Source organism: Tribolium madens, unplaced genomic scaffold (genome assembly GCF_015345945.1).
Source record: "Tribolium madens isolate multiple individuals breed KSU strain unplaced genomic scaffold, Tmad_KSU_1.1 Scaffold_3;HRSCAF=73;Tcas5.2_LG2, whole genome shotgun sequence".
NCBI lineage: Eukaryota > Metazoa > Arthropoda > Insecta > Coleoptera > Tenebrionidae > Tribolium > Tribolium madens.
The window spans coordinates 5,762,309-5,781,123 of record NW_025401006.1 but is presented as its reverse complement, the minus strand read 5'-3'; the positions used below and the strand labels follow the sequence as shown (position 1 = coordinate 5,781,123).

At 35.5% G+C, this 18,815-nt stretch overlaps 3 protein-coding genes across 9 annotated transcripts in view; 1 reads left to right on the top strand and 2 right to left on the bottom strand.

Annotated features, from left to right (window-relative positions):
* The first annotated feature begins 876 nt into the window (after positions 1-876).
* Positions 877-1,750, top strand: LOC123007492. Its single transcript, XM_044402821.1, has 2 exons — positions 877-1,097; positions 1,150-1,750. The coding sequence occupies exons 1-2, from the start codon at positions 908-910 to the stop codon at positions 1,323-1,325; spliced, it is 366 nt and encodes a 121-aa protein (XP_044258756.1). The 5' UTR covers positions 877-907; the 3' UTR covers positions 1,326-1,750.
* Positions 1,751-2,013: 263 nt separating this feature from the next.
* Positions 2,014-6,775, bottom strand: LOC123007490 (RUN and FYVE domain-containing protein 2-like). 2 transcript variants are annotated; one of them, XM_044402820.1, is made up of 9 exons: positions 6,583-6,775; positions 5,677-5,855; positions 5,153-5,631; positions 4,799-5,105; positions 4,605-4,745; positions 3,934-4,031; positions 3,287-3,503; positions 3,014-3,238; positions 2,014-2,971 (listed from the first exon to the last, which is right to left on the bottom strand). In XM_044402820.1, the coding sequence occupies exons 1-9, from the start codon at positions 6,743-6,745 to the stop codon at positions 2,834-2,836; spliced, it is 1,947 nt and encodes a 648-aa protein (XP_044258755.1). In that variant the 5' UTR covers positions 6,746-6,775; the 3' UTR covers positions 2,014-2,833. The 2 variants fall into 2 exon arrangements, with proteins under 2 accessions (XP_044258755.1, XP_044258754.1); XM_044402819.1 differs by lacking the exon at positions 6,583-6,775 and adding an exon at positions 5,925-6,530.
* A 195-nt stretch (positions 6,776-6,970) lies between these two features.
* LOC123007352 (transcriptional enhancer factor TEF-1) overlaps positions 6,971-18,815 on the bottom strand; it is a 28,911-nt gene continuing 17,066 nt past the window's right edge. For 2 of the 6 annotated variants that reach the window (XM_044402605.1, XM_044402608.1), the window contains 9 exons: positions 18,002-18,120; positions 17,807-17,945; positions 10,267-10,397; positions 9,612-9,749; positions 9,371-9,411; positions 9,130-9,313; positions 9,015-9,080; positions 8,561-8,962; positions 6,971-8,510 (listed from right to left, as the gene is read on the bottom strand). In XM_044402605.1, coding sequence (XP_044258540.1) covers positions 8,397-8,510; positions 8,561-8,962; positions 9,015-9,080; positions 9,130-9,313; positions 9,371-9,411; positions 9,612-9,749; positions 10,267-10,397; positions 17,807-17,945; positions 18,002-18,120 — 1,334 coding nt within the window. In that variant the 3' untranslated portion in view covers positions 6,971-8,396. The remainder of the gene's footprint in view (positions 8,511-8,560; positions 8,963-9,014; positions 9,081-9,129; positions 9,314-9,370; positions 9,412-9,611; positions 9,750-10,266; positions 10,398-17,806; positions 17,946-18,001; positions 18,121-18,815) is intronic. The other 4 variants (XM_044402606.1, XM_044402609.1, XM_044402610.1 and 1 more) reach the window with 4 other exon arrangements.

Genomic DNA, 18,815 nt, shown 5'->3' with positions numbered 1-18,815 from the left:
TTCAGATATAGAAATTTATATTTCTTTAAAGATAAAATGTTTRACGAATTTGATGATATTTCGAATACATTAGTTAAATCTGATAAATTTGACTTSACAGTTTTTGGATTTAAATGTGSTCTTATCGATCAAATAATKAAACTAATTAATCGTCTGTGATTCTTATAATCGCGTTTTTTATCCTTCAAGAACGAGTTGGAAACTTTCCCAGTCGTCAGATCATCAATAAATCTCATAAATTCYAYCAAATTATTTGTAGAATTTTTAAAACTTGGTCATTTTCTGAAGCGTATACCGTTTGGGTATACACCGCATTTTCAAACTCATATGATTCTTTTAAATAAATTTTATCTATTTTTGASATTTTGACATAAGTAGTTCTATAATTATCCTAATCCTCTATTATTACTATAACACAGTAAAATCTTTGAAAAATGTTAATTTTAAAATATACCTTAAAAACGACGGTGTTTTCACGATTTTTTCTGCTTTTTTGTTTATCCTTGAAAATCGGGGTGTTTTCGTCCTTCATATCCCTTTTCGTGATTATTTGATGTTAAATATTATATGTTTAGAATAAAAACATAAAAGGAATTGCTAATTATCATAAATATTTAAACAATATTGTTTAATGATGACAACGAAATAGGTTGTAGTTTAAAATTTAAATGCTTTTTGAATTTACCGCCATGACTAAGTTGGCACTAGTTATGTTGTCAGTCTGTTTTCCCCTAGTTTTATTAATGACATTCTTTTRTTGATTTTTTATTTGATKGAAATTAGATTTTCTAGTTATYCGTATCCAAAAGCAAAAATCTCACACTCGGAATCGGAATCTCTGTTGTAAGTGAGTTTAATTGTATATAATCTCAAAGTACCACTTTTACTTAATTTCAGAGCYTGAAATATGCCCCCTAACGCTTTACATACGCAARATCTCATAAAATGCCCAAAAAGTGTCGACCCCACTRTRATAAATCCTGAGGGTTTCAAAGATTTTATTCCACCCAACGTCAGAGTAGCAGAGGTACGGGGTTCAACCCTTAAACAACAAAAAAAACCTTGTATATGGGAAATCACCGTCACACTTGAAGGAGGTTAGATCTTAAACATAAAATAAAGAGATCCTAACTTTCCATYTGTTTGTAGATGAAGCAGTTTATTYTGATAATGTAAAAAGGTATGATCTTCGATCAGACGTTGATAAGTACAAACCAAGGAATACAAATTTGTTACCAGAAAAAAAAGGCATTCGTAATGGAGAAACATACTGGATTTTTGAATATGAAGTCATTTGCAAGTGCGGGTTATCYCGGGTTTTTTAGACCCGTTGACGTGACTCGGTTTGATCTGAGTTGATTTATTGAAGGTTTAAAATTCAAAATATCGTGGACCGGTTTACAGAAAAAGTGATCACGATTAAGTTCCCACTTGATTTACATTAAAAATGTCAAGTTATCGCAATCAAATTTTCTGTAAACTGGCTCCATGTCTAAATGTCTTAATTACAATTTGATTAAAATGTTTGATTTGTAGAATTAGTTACTCTAGTATTTTAATTCAATTATATTGAGATTTGTCATTTAATTTATAGCTGTATTTAAATATTGTATTTTTTAATTAAAATTTCATTCAATGTATTCAAACCGTTTTCATTTTTGTGCTGAATGGCCCAATAGAAAAACTGGGTCAAATCTTTGAAAAATGTTAATTTCAAAATAAAACCTTAAACACGGGTGTTTTCACGATATTTTACGCTTTTCTGTTTAGCCTTGAAAATCGGGGGTGATTTTACGCTTTTCTGTTTAGCCTTGAAAATCAGGGCGTTTTCACGATTTTTTTTGCTTTTCTGTTTACCCTTGAAAATCGGAGTGTTTTACCTTAAAAAGTGCTGTGTGCTGAGGGGCCTTTATACTACTTTCCTGCATTTTCTTTAGTTTTTCAAGTTTATTTTCATACAGCTTATTCAACTTTTGAAATCTTACATTTGCTTCCTGTAACTTTTTTTCTAAATTTTGAATTTTATCTAGTAAGACAATTTTTTTTTCCGAACTTATTGCATCTGAAACATTTTTTAAATCAAAATCATGAGTATCACCTACTTTTAAATCGCTTTGTTGATCAAAATCAATTCGAAATGGACTTGAAATTATATAATTTCTGTCAAATGATTGGATACACAGTGCAGGCGTTTCTAACGGCTTGCGTTCTGAATTAATGGAAGTGGTAGAGATTACCTGAAAACGAGTAATTCTTTTATAATTCAAGACCAAGGATGGAACTGCAATTGGTAACAATGTTTTGTTTTGTAATAGCTCGTTATTTCAAAGTGTTTTCCACAAATCACGGAATTTGGGGGTATATTGAAGATGGTACCAAATATTCACTTAAGCCATTCGTTTTTTCGATTTCTACTTTTTGAAAATTGATGTAAAATAACATCCTCTTTCTCCCCTTGCCCACAGTTTGGAACACAGCAAGTTCGGATACTTGGCATTTTAAAAAATATAATGTAATGATATTGATAATGCGCTTCTTAAGCTGAAAAAATGTGTAAGTTGTGTGACAGATCAATATTTTATTAAATGTGTCAACAATTATAACATTTAATTTCCTGTAAATTTTCAAATTTCACAAATTACAGTTTCCTTTAGAGCGTGACGCGCGCGTCATCTACCGGAATTTACCATTTTGACAAGTTCACGATTTTGGCCTATTGCCCAGACTTTATTACTGTCAATCAACGCAGACGACGCTTTAATAAAGTAATGTTATTATACATAAGTATTAAAATATTTTGTACATCATAAAAATATCTCTTTAGGACAATAAATTACATCACAGTATATTTTCCCATTAGCATTGTGTGGCAGTCATCACAAACTCGTACCGGTTTTGCTGACGACGGTAATGACATAGAATTATCGGAACAGGAATTACAAAAAATATCGCCACAATTCCTACAATGGTGCTACAAGAAAATTTTCACGAATTTGATCAGTTTTGTACGCACCTTTCTTCGCGTTAAATTAAATTCTTTACTGCAAGCTTTGCAATGTGTGGCTGTTTTGTCTTGCACCCACGCACCGTCGGTTCTGCTCCGACTTGCCTCTTCCTTCAAATCGGAAATTTGCAATTTCGATTTGCTCAACTGCGTTCCTAATTCTTCCAAAGTCTGTTCCTGTTCCAGGCACTTGTCTTTGAGATTATAATACTCTTCTTGAAGCGTTGCGTATTTCTAAAACAAACAAGTGAGTTTGAGTTTCAATTCTGGTCAAGACATTACTTGCGCTATAATTTTTAATTGGCTTATTTCGGTTTGAAGTTTGGAAATGCGCTCCCGGTCTTGCTGCATCGTCTCCTGGAGTGATATCCGCCACTCGCGTTCGACCTTAAGATCGCCTTCGACATTCGATGTTTGTTCTTCGTGTTGTGCCGCTTGGACGTCTAATTCTCGTTTTAAAAGTTCGGCAGTTGCACGATTTGCTTGGCTTTCCCTGAATCTAAAATAAAAATCTGTTTGTTGTTTACGAGAAATGAAAATAGTGTTAGAAATAAAGGCAAACCCGCTACGGAACTACCAAAAAAGAAAAAAATAAAGGATTGAAAGGGAATGAAAAATCACAAATTTGGTTAATTAGGTTTATTTTTACAAGCGAAACGTTTCATAGTATAAACGATGTTTGCGAAACAAGAATAACATAGAATTATAAGAATATAACACTTACAATTATTCTACGATAACATGTGGCTATCGATAAACAAGTTTTCTACTAGTAGCTGCTGTAGTGAAGGTTTGCCAACATTTCCAATACAAAGGTCTTACAATTATGAACATTAAACAACCCAGTTGTAAAATGTTTGATACAAGTATGAATTATGTCTAATACTGAAAGCAAAATCTACCCAAACAGTAAGCAAATGAATACCTACTTAAGTTCAAGTGTTTGCATTGTATCTGTCATTGACTGTGCCTTAGCTTCTAACTTGGTTACAAGTTCCGACTTATGTTTTAAAGATGCTTCGCATTCCTGAAATAAGTCAAACTTTTATCCCGATCTCAGTCTTCCAAATTTCTTTCAAAAAATCACAAAGAAAAACGAAACATCCGTAACCTTCCCGTTACAGATATTTCAACAAACAAAATTTTACATAGACAATAGCAAAAACGTGAAATGATTATGTAGAAGATTTGGCCTCCTCCTCGTCTTGTTTACCGTCAAACTCGAGATTAACAAACGAATCGATCGATTCGGAAGTCGCCGGTTGTTTATTTTCACTCTCCGATTCGCTTTTCTCGGCGTTCTTTGCGACTTTTTCGCGATTTTGTAATTTAGCCGCTTGTCTTTTCCTCTCGCCGGCTTTCTTATCGTCTTTTAACAAATGATTGTACTTTTCTAAATTATTGAGGATTTTGCCGATCTGACCCGCCTTCGCTTGAAGACGACTCACCACTTCTCCTTTCTGTGTCAATTCCATTTCGCATTCCTATAATCATCTCGTATTATTCTCAAATCAGTAAAACACCCACAATTAAAAAATCTGCGAAATAAACCCAAAACAACACAAAAACGAATCATTCCAAACGCGCTTTGTTTTCATACCTGCAACTTCTTGTACATTTCCAAATTGATGAGTTTGATGTCGTCGAGTTGGCGGCGGAGCGACACGATTGTGTCTTGCTTCTCGTGGATATCTTTCTCGAGGAGCTTCATTGCCACCTCCATCTCGGCCTTTAGGCACATCTGCAACACAAAATACCCCTTTTAGGCTTGCAAAAACTAGATTTTCTTCCAACCTGGAGCTCGAGTTCCTTGTCGGATTCTTGTCTCAATTTCCTCTCCTCGTCTAGTCGCTGTTTCAATTCCTCGACTTCGCCGGTCACAACCGCTTTTCTATTGTTTTCGGCCTCGACATTCGTGATTTGGACTCCACTGGAACTCATACAATAGCCACTAACGTCTTTCCCTAGTTCTTGTTTCAACTGCCGGTTTTCTTCATACAAAGCTAATAAACTATTTTTGGCAATAGCTAAATCTTCTTTCATTAGTGCATTCATTGTGGTCAATGACTCGACTTTGGATTGCAAATTCGTGACAGTTGCACTAAAAATTGATTTTTGCTTCCGATTTTCTGAAATTCTTTGACTTACTTGAGGTGTCGATTGAGTTCCTCGATATAATTTTTCTGATCTAGCACCGTTGTCATATTATCACCTTGCTCATCGTTACTTGAGTCGCTTGAGACGTGATTCGAGGATCTCAGATAAAGGGAAAAATCTATAACACCCTGTGGACAATCTAAATCTTCTTCTTTCACACATAAATTACAATCGATGACATTCAACCCGACCAAAAGCCCTATTATCACAATAGCTTCATCGCTCAACATCAAAGCATCCGGTTCGAAATACTCAACAAGTGCCTCGTCTTTATGATCAATTAGGACTTTCAGATAATCGGCGAGTTTTTTCTGCATGAGGGCGAGTCTTAGCCAGGCTCTAGCTCGTCCCATGTGTGTCCTAACAGTCGGTAAATCGCGGACACTTGCCGTGATATCCTGCGCTTCCGGAGCGTACTTCTCCACCATTTGTAAAATATCCCAAAGTTCTTTTTTCGGACCAAGGAGTCCCTAAAACCGCGACTTGATATTTGGTATTTGGCTCGAAATTCGTACCTTTTTAGGCCGCAAACCGTGCCTCAAAACGTGTTCTAGTACTATGAAAAAATGCTGGAGAGGCATGTGATCCGAGTCCAACATTCGTCCATATCTCAAACTCTGTTCTATCAGTTCTTTGACGACTAATTTGCTTATGTTGACCAAATTGCTGCGTTCTATGACCACGGGATCGCGACCTACGACGCAATTCATTGTTTAGATGGATTAAAACACGACAAATGTGACATTTCAAGTGATATTTATACCGAAAGGTTGGACGGGGACGTCCGGGGATGGCGTGGAAAGGGGTTGAGTGATGGAGTCTTGCATATTGAACTCGACGTCTTGGAGTTCTTTCAGACAGAGCCATTCGCCATCAACCGAGACGCGAAAATTGCAAAGGTAAATCGTGTCTTGCGCCCCCGCCATTTCTTGTTCCATGGCGTTATTGCCGCCCTCGATTATTTCTTGGACTTTCATGAGTATTTTATTGTTTAAAACATCGGTAAACGAAATTAAACACACGGATTTTTGGAATCGCGGAACATTGCTACTTTCTGGAAAGCGCACTTGGATTATTGATCGCAAGGGTGGTCTGTGAGGGTGGAAATGCGCCTGTGCTGCGAAATGCATAGGAAAGGTCGACGCAATAATCAGTGATAACAGTTTTGGCGATTTTTTTAAACAATGGGGGTGGTTAGGGTGCGCGTGAAAGACTCCTCAAATACGCTTAGATTTCCATTTTTTCCAATATTTAAAAGGGATTTTTTTTTCATAAATTTACAATGTGGTGCATACGTAACTACCGTTTCGTCTTATTCGACTTAAATAAGCTCGTTTTTGATAACACTGCATTAATAATGCGATAAAACTCGATAAACAATCTAATTGTGTTGGAATGTTGGTAAACATTGCTCGTTTTACCTCTGCTTTTGAGAATTTTTTTGGTGACTGGTCTGGAGACAAGCAGGCCGGTCCATTGGTATTCTTTTAGTGATGATACTGAAGGTGATCTCGATGCACTTTTTTCGTTATGTGTTGAATTATTCGGAGTTGTTGGCGAACCTTCACTACTAGCAGCAGCCATTTTTGTTACTTGTCAATATTTTGACGTGTTGTTGTCAAAGTCAGCTGTTTGCAGGAAACTGTAATTTTCTATTTTTGGTTTATTATTAATTATTTTTTGCGTTACACTTCGCCCTATAAACAGACTTGTTTTTATGTTTCATCAGCTAGTTGTAAAATGTTGGATCACCATTTCGGCGGGAAAATTTAAATTCGGGTTTGGAGGTTGAATAAAACACTTTTTTTATCAATTATTATAATTTCCATACAAATTATAAACATGATTTAAAATACTGTACACATACAGAGCAAAGTATAAGATTCAATAATTTCCATGTTTGATATGGCATTTCCAGATATGAATAAAAAAACTTCATTAAATATAGCACACTTTATAAAGAACCTTATAGTAAGACGATAAAAATATTTATAGCCGCCATATTTTTAGAAATATATACAATTTTACTTTTTACACTGACACTTTATTTTTAAAATAGATCTTTTATTAGAGTACAAATGATAATTTACAATAATTATTGTTCATATGTAATGTTTTTTCTTACCTAGGGTTTTTATGTTAAAGTTAAGTCTAGCAATTAAGTAACAATGATCAAAAAATCATAGCGCGAACGAAGTTTTATCTTCATGGAAGATAATCTTTTGTGCCAGTGCAATAAAAGTCTGTTACGTTTAATGAAAAAAAAAAAGATGTAAATAGAAATGAGTAAATGTAAAAATTAATCTTACATAATAACAAAATATAAGCTACCAAAATTGCCGACTTAAATCAAACAATTTGCGAAAGATTAAATCAGAGATCAAAAAACATTGCCACTTGTATCATAAAATTACATAATATCGTTTAAATTACCACGTTTTCTATGTAATTTTTCAGAATTGCACGATGCAAATGAAAGAAAGTTCACTCAGAAAGTATAACAATAGTTTTCTATTGTCTAATTGGCATCAAAATAGCCAAATTGAACACAAAGGCCGCGATGTTTTCACAACAACACTAAAATTAATTGTATTAATTTTAAGTCACGTCATCGACTGTGTTTTGTGAAGACACCTCATAAAGCTAAAATTATTAATTGGCAAAAAACTTTTATGATTATAATTAAAATACTGGGTATTTTAAATATTATAAAAATCTATATAAAATGTTAAAAATTATCATCACAAATAGCAAACTTTATAAATTCAAGGTATCTCAAGTATCCAAAGTAAGTAACTTAACTAAGTAAATTTTGTTGTCCTAGCAATAAATAAGTGTTTAGTAACATTTAAATGTTGACCGAAAATGAAGACTGTCAGTTGAAAACAATAGCTGCGATTTCGGATATGTGCAGATTTTTCCAAATCTGAGTAAAACATGATAAAATATCAAAACCTTACAACTAAAGTACGACGAGAAATAAACCTATAATATATAAAACAAAAAATATAACTTTTCCTACAGTACTTTATACCATAAAAGCAAAACTTTGAAACTTAAGTTTACGTAAGGGCAACTCAAATTTTTAAGGATAGCTTTACATGATATATCATCAAATGGCAATTTCGTTTTGTAATTTACCTAGCTACTTACTAAAGTATGTAACCAATAATAATACTAGTATTGTGAGGGTGTAGGCACTGAAGTGAAGGGATTTTTCTCGCCCTTGATTCCGCTAGTCTTTTACGAGCCTGTAGATGTGATGTTGGGCGCCGTGTTCTGACGTCGACACCTCGAACACGTACGCCGTACACAGTAAGGTCTCTTGCGTGTCTCGATTGCTCACCACCTTCCCAAAAAAATCAATTTCCGGTCGAAGAAAAAACACACTATGCTCACCTGTAGTATAGTGAAATTTTCTAAGACGCTGTTCATCATGTACTTTTCGGGTAGATGCTTGAGTTTGTGGATGAAATTAATCATGTATTCGCACATGGGACTTCGATGGATCCTGTAGACGAATCGGCCGTTTTCGTAACGAGCGTATTCCGTCTCGACTTTTTCCACGACTTGTTTCCCAAACGAACACACTTTTGTTGAACATGTGATGGTCATATTTTCGTTACTTTCATACGAACTCGTCACACCGTAAAAGGCACCAGCCTCGTCTTGAATATTGGAATTCAAATCAGCCCAGAATTTGACAAGGAAGAAGGCGTTCTGGGGTCCTTTGTCATACAATTCTTTTAAACCGCCTTTCTTTTCCGGGAATTTGTCGTAGATTTGTCGGACGTCCACGGCCTATACATAAAATTTTGCTTCAAATTGAGTCGCAAAGTTCGAATGAAATTACCTCAAGTAAAGGATCGGTGTATGATAAAGCCGGGCCGCCTATATGAACGAATAAGTGCCTCTGATACTGGAAAAAAATCATTAAAGCGGGAAAAAACGTCAGGGTGGGGACCTACTGCTTCGTCTCTGTTTTGCGATTCCATAAAGGCCGAATATTCAACAAGTCTAAGTTTATGAGTGGCTATGGCCCGTCCTTCCCAGACCGGCGGTGGGGCTGTTTGCAGAGGTCCAACGTCCCCTGCTGAGACTGCTGTCGCAGGCTTACCAGCAGGATACGACGATTGTGTGAACGGTTTAACACTAAAAACAAAAACAAAATTAGTTACGAGTGAAATTTTCCTAAATGGCAAAACTCACTCTTGACTGGTTCCTGGTTGTAATCCGGGCTGCCAGAACTGCTGTAATACAACGAAAATAAATCGATTTGCAAGCCGATTTAGAAGCGTAGCGCCGCAACACACAGCAAGTAAGCCCAAAATTGTTAAGGAAGGAAAATGTTAGAGACAAATAAAATATGCATCTATGCGTAAGCTTCGATGAAGAAGACGAGGAGGCGGACAAGGCGGGATTTTGCATCGTGGCGAAAGGACCAACTTACCGCTCCAGTATAGGAGACGGGGGGAGTTAGACCAAGACTCAGACCTGCTGACTTGCTGTGCATTGCAGTAGCTGATACTATCTGCGCACTTGACATGCTCGACATCGTTTGCAGAGCCTTCTCCTTGGCTGCATGGTCCTAGCAAACCACATACCATCACCAAATGTACCCAAATCTAAGTTATTTTGTTATTCGAGGGAAAAGAACCAGACCTGACCGAAAACTGGCACCTCTACTCTTACCAAACCAGCGAAAAAGCAAAATTTTAGATACAAAACTGGCCTTGCAGCGTCACAACTTTAATGTGTAGATGCTGCAAAGGCAGTTGAATAAGAGCATAATTCTACTTTTTCGCATATACAGGTTGGGAACATCCGTTTTTCGCTCCACCCTGTATATTGATCCCAGGCCAAGTGGCAAGATAAAGTTTGTTTACAATATGTGTTTGTAATAATTGCAGTCGCATGAAAAAAGCCCGTTCCATGCTCTAGTTAGTGCACATTTCACAAATGAATAGATAATATGTACAAGATTTTATTGTAAGTAATTATAACTGCCGCGATTGAATTATAATGGAAAGCAATCGCTATAGAAAAAATTCCTGTCACCTCGTAGCAAAAATAAAAAATTGAATCTAATCTGAGTAAATACTTACTACCTTCAGTTTGGCTTGAATTTCCCTCAGTTTTCGCCTTGCCAACACCTGTATGTGTGAACTGACTTGTTTTCTTGTACGTGTTTTTCCAGTCCTTAATTTGATATATCGTGCTATGAGTTCGTTTCGACCTTAAATAGAAGAAAATAATCAGTACAATATCTACACATACGATTTTATTAAAATGATAACTTCCTGCTAAGGACCGGTTTTACATCTTTGGGAATATAACGACGTGATTAGTTGCTCGTAGAAGAGTCAGCTTTGCTTGGGCAATTGCTATCACGAGTATTAATTATCACCAGGCTCTATTCGGAGATTTGTCCGTCGCAAGCAAACGTATTTATGTGCCATTAGTTCAACCAAAAACACTTCGCCCTCCTCTTTTCCGACTTTAAAGCAATTACACCAACGGTTACACAGATTTACTAACGGCATATATTTATTCCGGACGTGTTTGTTGATTGAATGCGGTCATTTGGGGGTTTAGGCATGCTGCATAACCTCAGGAATAGTTTTTTATAATAATTTAATTTCAAAATTGCGACAGTTTTGTAAAATTCTGAGTCTAGATCATCTCCGACCTTCAACTAGTTAGTTGTCTTTGATTTATTTAGTCTTTTTCAACTGCAATCGGGTCAGTTTTGCGGTTAGTCTTGGGAACCATTTTATGGTCGTGGTATTTTAATTAGCAACAAAATTAATTAAGTTTAGTTGCTATAATTTATCTATGGAAACCAAATTCACTCGCATATTTTATAGTTGATTTTTTTTAGATCACATTCTATATTTTGTTATTTGTTTTGCCTTTTGTGTAATTTTATAACCTGGTCTGCAGAAATTCCCGTCAAAAAGTTGTTTTTTCTCGCAAGTTTATGTGAACAGATTTGTGTGAATATGTCAAGTATTTCGTGATTAATTTTTGGGGGTGCTTAGTGGTGGTCGAATAAGTAAGTTTAGTATAATAATATTTACAGTTGTTGTTTTCTCTGATTCAGTTAGTTATCTGTTGGAGGTTGTCGATAGGTCGTTGCGGTGAAATAATCGCGTGCGAATACTTATCAAATATGTGCGTTCACCCTCGTTTATCTACCGTCACCCTCCTCCAACATTTCATCAACTTTATAGTCGTAATTAAACGTAGTTATATTCGCGATTGGATTAACTAAGGGCATCGACGTTTTAATTGAAAAGGCGTTATGTTTTGATTAATGATTGCAATCAGTGTCTGTTGGGGTAGATTATCGGTTTTCATATCAGTCCCTTCACACGTTCGCTATTAATATAAAACGGTCGATTAAGAGTTTGTCGAGAGAAAAATTCCTTTTCGTAAAATATTTATGAATTTCGTTCTCATGGCACGACATATAAAATTACAGAGTCGTTTAAGAAGTGGCTAGATTGGCAAGCTCTTCATTCGACGTCGGCGGCGGCGTCGCCGCCGCCGCCGCGAGAAGCCACCCTCTTCTTTATATTTTCTTCGTAGCACAGAGCCAACCCACCCTAAAGCGCGTTCGCTCACTAATTGCACATTCTTGACATAGTTTCTGGCCCGCACCCTCACCCCCTTCGGGCTCCGTCCTCGAGCATTTCACCGCCCCCAGTTTAACTCTGATCGTCGGGTTTCGCCGCTCGCACACGTTCATCCCCTCCGACCTGTCCCCGCCCCTCGTTCAAACCGCGCCAACGACATATAAATAAAGATGTGACAAGATAACAATAAAACCGCCGCAGCGGTTCACAATGTCCCTTCCAAATATATACGCGCTGCTAAACTCCACTAACTCATTTTGTTGATAATAACGATATTAACTTGGGGGGCATTGTTCGACGACCGACCCAAAGAACTCAGAAAGGCGCTATGGAGGGAACGAGAAATGAAATTTTCGACACGTCATAAAAAACCTACCAGGGATTCTATGATGTATTTTCGCGACGAAATAAATATCATGCTAAATTATTATAATACAGCGGGCTATTGCCAACTTTATCACAAAAATAACAACCAATAAACGCGGAAAATGGCAAAAATGCATACAGGGGGGTGTGGATAAAACTAATTTCGTTAAATGCTTAAAATTATCAGAAGAAACCTTCTAATAGTACTTAGGGTTATGGGATGCAGAATAACCCTGATTTTTATAACAATTTTTGCCTGAATTTCCTTGTGTTTGAAATGTTATATAGGTACAGAATGTCCCAGCGAGTTGGTAAAGTTCATTATTAACCTGTACAGGGTGCTGCATTTTGGATGTCCGAAAAGGGAATCTCCAAAACTAAGATGTTTAGCCAAAAACGAGTGATACATTCTGAGGCTCATTTTTTAAGAAAATAATATTGATTAAAACCGCATCTCGCTATCGTCTTTTGTTTTCGACTTACAGAGAAAAATTGACATTTTGGCGAAATCAAAAAAAAATCATATTTTCGTTATTGTAGAAGATACGGATTTGAAATAAAGACATTATAGAGTCACTTTTTTTACGAGGAATTTAATAATGTAGTTAACAATTTTTTTCAGTTATTTTTTTAGTCGTAGTAAGATAAACTTGTATAAACTTTCTGTTTTAAATTATTTTTAACTGTGTATTTTCCATGTGTAGATATTTCCAGTTGTAACCGTCTTCAAAAAATTCAAAATACGTCTTGTAGATTTGTATTTGGTCTTCGTAAATATGATAGGATTTCAAATAAAATAAATGAGCTTGGCTGGCTGAAAATGACCAATTTATTTAAATATCATATTTCTGTATGTACTCACAATGTTTTACTGTCGTCATCTTCAAATTACTTAAGAGAAAAACTTGTGTTCAGAAAAAGTGTTCATGTGGAACCCTTAAATTTACGTCATACCTCTACACTGTTGGCCTTACCAAGAACATATAATGCGGTCACTCTTTATAATAAGCTGCCAAAAGAAGTAAAGTCGTTTTCGGTGAGCAAATTTCGTGCTTTTGTAAAAAATTTCTACTCCGCTGTACAAAAAAATTATTAGTGGTAAAATTACCTTTATTATTTTTCGATAATTTACTCTCTCTTTCACTGTCATTACTTTTTCCTCTAGTATGTATTTTGATTTAGTTTTATGTGTACTTAGGTTAAGTTGAATAGTCCTATTGGCTAGACTTCGCCTGTACATATTACTTACGAAATAAAGACCTTTATTATTATTATTATTATTATTATTATTATTATTATTATTATTATTATTATTATTATTATTATTATAAACAAAATGCAGTACATGTTATTTTTTTAATTATACAGAAAATTGATAGATTCTAATCTAGTGCATCCCCTAAAATTCTTTTCAACTATAAAGCGTGTTCTAAAAATAAGTTACAACACAAACTTATGTTTGTAACACTCGTTACATGGCATTTTTTGTTTTTGTTACTCCAATGTTTTTAAGCTTATTTATTAATATCAATTTTGCTTAGTTTTTGAAATAAGTTTTTTTTGCAATACCTAGACTACAAAACTGTTATAGCCTTAAAGTTTGAAGGAATAATTTTTATCCGCAAACGTCAGAAAAATGACACTTTTATGATTAAATGACACACGTAAAAGTTTTACTTTTCAGACATGGAGTAAAAACACTGTTTTTACGCCTAGGCGTTTTCACTCCGTTAGGAAAAATGAACGTTCAGCTTCACCACATAATAAATCACTTTTACTCCTAATAACATAATCTACTATTTTTCTGCTGTTTTAAAGATTCAAGGTTCGGTTTACATAAAGTAAAGTAGGAATTATATTGAGAATTAAATTAATTAGGACAAAGATTTTATATTCTTTATTTTGCCAATTTAATTATCTGGACATTAAATTTTATTGTAATCTAGCTAGCTATTTTCTAGCTGTCTTAGATTTTGTGCTTTGAACTTTCAAAATGATCTATTGCGGTAACCCTTTTTAATTGTGTCAAAGCCTGGCATTGGCTGTCAAAATCTAACTGACATTTATCACGCTGTCCTTTAGTCTTGCCAACCCTGCAACAAAACTAGCGACCTGCTCCATTTTGCTTTTTCCAGTCTCACGGTATATTGCCGTTAAAAAATGTCCTATGGCCATTAAGGAGACGTTTAACTGTACCCATGTTTCATGTCGCGAAGAAAAACAAACGTAATACAGCTGTAATTATAACGAGTAACATTCGCTATCTTATCGAACAAATTACAATTGCAAAGTAGAGTCGACACCTGAGCAATGTAAAAAATTTACTTCTTTTCCAACGAATCCATTACTGAAATATTTCAAGGAAAATCCCAATCGTAACAAACACGCCACGTCGGTTGCTATAGCAAATTTAAAACAACACAAAAGTTTTAAAAATTTGTTGCGATATATGAAGCGAATCTTTGCTCATTTCCTGAAATTTCAGCACGTTTCACCTTGTCTCCACTAATTAATTCTTAATGTTTTCCGTAATTTTTATTAAGAAATCGACGAGATAAATTATCCTGGCCAATTATAATTGTAAAGTTTCATTTTTTCTTGTATGACTAACGTTACGTGTTGATTACTGACCTGTATAATAAATTACACAATTTGTATTGTGTACGCAATTAGTCACAAATGTCTAATTATCTAACTGTAGTAATTGTAACAGCAAATTGATTTTTCGAAAAAATTGGAAAATTGCATCATTTAAAAAGGACCACCTGTAAGATCCCCATATCAAGTGGCAATTTAGTTGACTCTCATTGCTTTCAATTCGATCAATGACAGTATAAAAAGTGATATGCGTCTTCAGGACAATTTCTCTCGTGCGCTCGATTCAATTTAACAATTGCGAGTGCATCCAAGGAGTATTCTGTGCAATTCTCCCGGAGTCGGACAAAGGACCTCCGGAACTCCGGAAGTTTCTGCATCTGCGATATATAGCAAAGCCAAACATCCAGCACACAATCGTAGATGCAAGGCGCAGGCTGTGAAGATATCGACCGTGGTGTTGTCCAGCAGTGTGTCCGGCTGACGTCCCGGAAAGTGTCTAGGGGAAGGGATGAGGGAGCTTGATTCCGGTGACAACTGGACACTTTCACGTTTCGGACCAGCTCACTCGGAATTGCTCCGGATCGTCGACGATTTCGCACGTCTTCTCACACGTCTCCTCCTTTCCGACTTTTGCGCTAATAACGGCGACGGCGCTACACTTGACGTGAGCGAAATCGCCAAACACAGTAATAATACGCTGAATTCACACATTACCCGGAGATTCTGCCACCGGTCAACCGAAAACCAATAACGGAGACATGTACGAGCTTTTCGACTATTTAAATACAAGAGGCGAATATTGAACGGCGAAAAACGAAAAAGACCAAAGCGAGAAACTTGGTTGAGGAAAGGGCGACTCGCAGGACGGTTTTTGCCTTTTTCGTTTGTGTCCCCAATTGATAAATAGAACAACGCTAGGCAGTAAGACCCAAATTTTTAGTACAGTCAGTCGATTTGAAAATGTCGTGTCTATAAAACGAACTGCTGGACTTGCTGTCGTCCTTTCGACCGCAATCATCCTCAAGAAACAATTTAGCATCGTAAAATTAAAGATTCTTTACCTAAGAGCATTGGTAACGAAATGTGAAGTTTCGTGTTCACTAAAATTTTAATATTTTATTATAATTGATTGGTAGTTACACATTGTTTTAAAGATAAAAGAATCCTTAAAATGTTATAACCGTCATTAGAAAACTGCACGAAAAAAATAAATTTAATAATTATTATAATTTAATTTTATTCGCGTTATTTTATTAAATGGCACTACAGATTAAAAAAAAAAATTACTAATTTTGTCGATGATTATTGAAAATGCTTGAGCTAACTGATCAATGTATTAAATAAATAATCAAAACTAATATTTTTATTTGCTTTTTAGTGAGCCAAAGTAAAAAAAAAAATGTAAAAATTTAGTCTCCTAATAGTTATACAGGGTGATTCTTAAATAGACCGACAAAATTTTATCACAGGTTTCCAAGAATAAATGGAGACAAACTGTATCCTTTTTACGTTTATATCTTTTAGGGGCAAAACCCCCTTGATCCGTGGCACTTCCGGCGTTTATGAATTGTTGCAATGATCAAGTACATTTTCATCAAATTAATACCATGGTTTCCACTACCAGTGCTAATACTATTTACAAACACATCAGTGGCGTACACTTTACCTCAAAAATAACTTTAATAATTTTGTTTGGAGGACAATTAAACAAAGAATTTTTTTAATATTTTTTCCAGCATGTACTCAATTGATATTACCAAGGATAAAATTTTGTCGGTCTATTTAAGAATCATTCTGTATTATATTGTATACAGGCTGTTCCGGCTAAACTCCACAGATGTATTAGGAGTTCGAACGAAGATATTTACCTAAAATTTTGTTTATAGCCGAAATGGCTTAGGTCCTGCTTAATGAAAATATTTTGAAAATGACGGCATTTCTGGTTATACCGGAAGCGGGTATCAACTTTGTTATTTTAAACAGAAAGGTATGTTTTTTATTACAATTTTGGATTACTCAAGTGATTTTGATAGAGTTTTCATCATTCTTCTCAATACCTAAGTTTCATCGTTTTCGAAGCATTGCATTTAGACTTTTTTTTTGAATTTTTTTGCATTTGCACCTTCCTATTCAAAAATCGATAACTCTGCCATTTTTTAAGAAAAAATTGGGGCATTTTATTTGGAAAAATTGAGTTAAGAATGTTTGAAGTTTCCCTAACGTAACCTTACCGAAATTTTGGCAGTTATGAATTCACCAAAGACAAGATCTCACTTTTTTCTTTTATAGACCGAAACACGATTTTAAAATATTTAAAAATGGTCATTATGATTTTTGGATAGGAAGATTCAAATTCAAAAAAAATCAATTTTATTTTTTCTAAACGTATTGGAATCTTGATAAAATGATCAGTCACCCACTCATCAAAGCAAATTCTTTGGATTTCCATAAATCGTACTTATAAAAGTTTGTTTAGCAAGAAAGTTAGTTCATCTCAAGCCAGTTATCTGCGATTACTTATTTGAACAATAAAAGTCTGTTGCCCGAATTATTAAAAATAAATCATTTTTGGAAGTCGTGAAAGAACAATTAATCCATTAAAGGATTAAAGCATAACGCACAATATTTACATGCATCCCTGCTTGCTGTCTTTGATAAGCGAAAACCTCTTTGACACATGATAAATGAGCAATTATTCATCAAACGAAAGGAAAGTTATAGCAACTGTTGGTCTTATTTAGTTTGCTGATTCATAGTTCCTTGCCCCTGATTTTTCAGTTTATTTACTTACAATAGTATAGTATTATTTTTAGTTGAATTGCGGATGTCCATTCTCTTAATTGTCATATACTAACTGTGTCATTACAATATAAAGTTCCTGTTTTTTCCCTCACTCGGTTAATTTCCCGTTAGTGTTATCGCCTCGCGGAATAGTCAATCTTTAACAATTCATTGTTTTGCTCTCATCACGAATTTCGACTTATCTCGACCGGATGTCGTCGCTTTATCTACAGCCGTGTGATTTGATCAAAATCGCACTTACCATACATTTTTCCTTCGTCTGATAATATAATTTTCCGTCGACCGCATGGAGGATATATAGCTAGCGCTTCCTGAAAACTCTGCTCGATATCCGGACTCCATACTCCTTCAGCGTCTGCCGCTGTCATATCCTTCTCATCCTGGAAAAAACAACGGAAATTCGAGAATTTGTAAAAATTGAAAAAGGGCAACTCACATCGCTGACGTCTCCGACATCTAGATTCTTTGTATCCGGACCCGCGCCGTTGGAGTCGGCGGGCGGGCCGGTGACGGGAGTCCACGGCGAGGAAATGGTGCCGGCTGAAACCACGTTGCCTGAAAAAATTAACACTACTTAACAAAAAAAATATTTTTTTAAAAAACCAATTAGACAGGTCTCATCAGAAATGGGCCAAATGGGTTGTTTCACTTGTTGTTGAATGAAAGGATCATTATTTGGCGAGGGTTTCCCTCGTTAGTAGTCGTGAAAACAAAGAGCGAACCCTCTACCCTTCTGTTTATTGTTTATTTTCGTGGAAATCGCCCGATATGTAAGGAATGCGCAGGTAATATTAACCGTTAACAATGTTATTGCTAAACTATGACTACGTGCCACCTGATATTAAGTTATTACAAGTTGGAGGAATTTAATTTTGTACTTAAAACAGTTGCCTAATGGCATGCCAGGGGATGAATTTATCCCAAGTTTGATTCCTTCCGGTGTTTAAAAACTGCTCTATATACCTATATATGGCTTGCGCGTTATAGAGCGGCATTCCAGCGACGTCATTATACGGAAAATTTACAACTAGAGGGTGGAAATAGTCCGGTTGCGTCCAAACAACGCGACACCAGCTCGTTAACAAATAATTTTCACCTTCATCCAAGTTCTTATATTAAAACAGTCGATTGATGATGCTGGAAGAATTTGTTTCGTAGATAAAGTTCTTGGTGAAGTCGCCGGGGGCGGAAAAATTTAAGGAGGGAATGTAATTTTATGTTACCTCAGCGTTACAAACTCCAGCTTTAGA

Bases quoted from the DNA above. Each gene is read 5' to 3' on its own strand.
- LOC123007490 (XM_044402819.1), bottom strand. From the start codon at position 6,291: ATGCATTTCGCAGCACAGGCGCATTTCCACCCTCACAGACCACCCTTG. The intron at 3,504-3,933 runs GTAGGTATTCAT...TTTTTATTTTAG, and splicing joins ATGCAAACACTTGAACTTAA to ATTCAGGGAAAGCCAAGCAA. The intron at 2,972-3,013 runs GTGCGTACAAAA...ATTTTCTTGTAG, and splicing joins TTAATTTAACGCGAAGAAAG to CACCATTGTAGGAATTGTGG.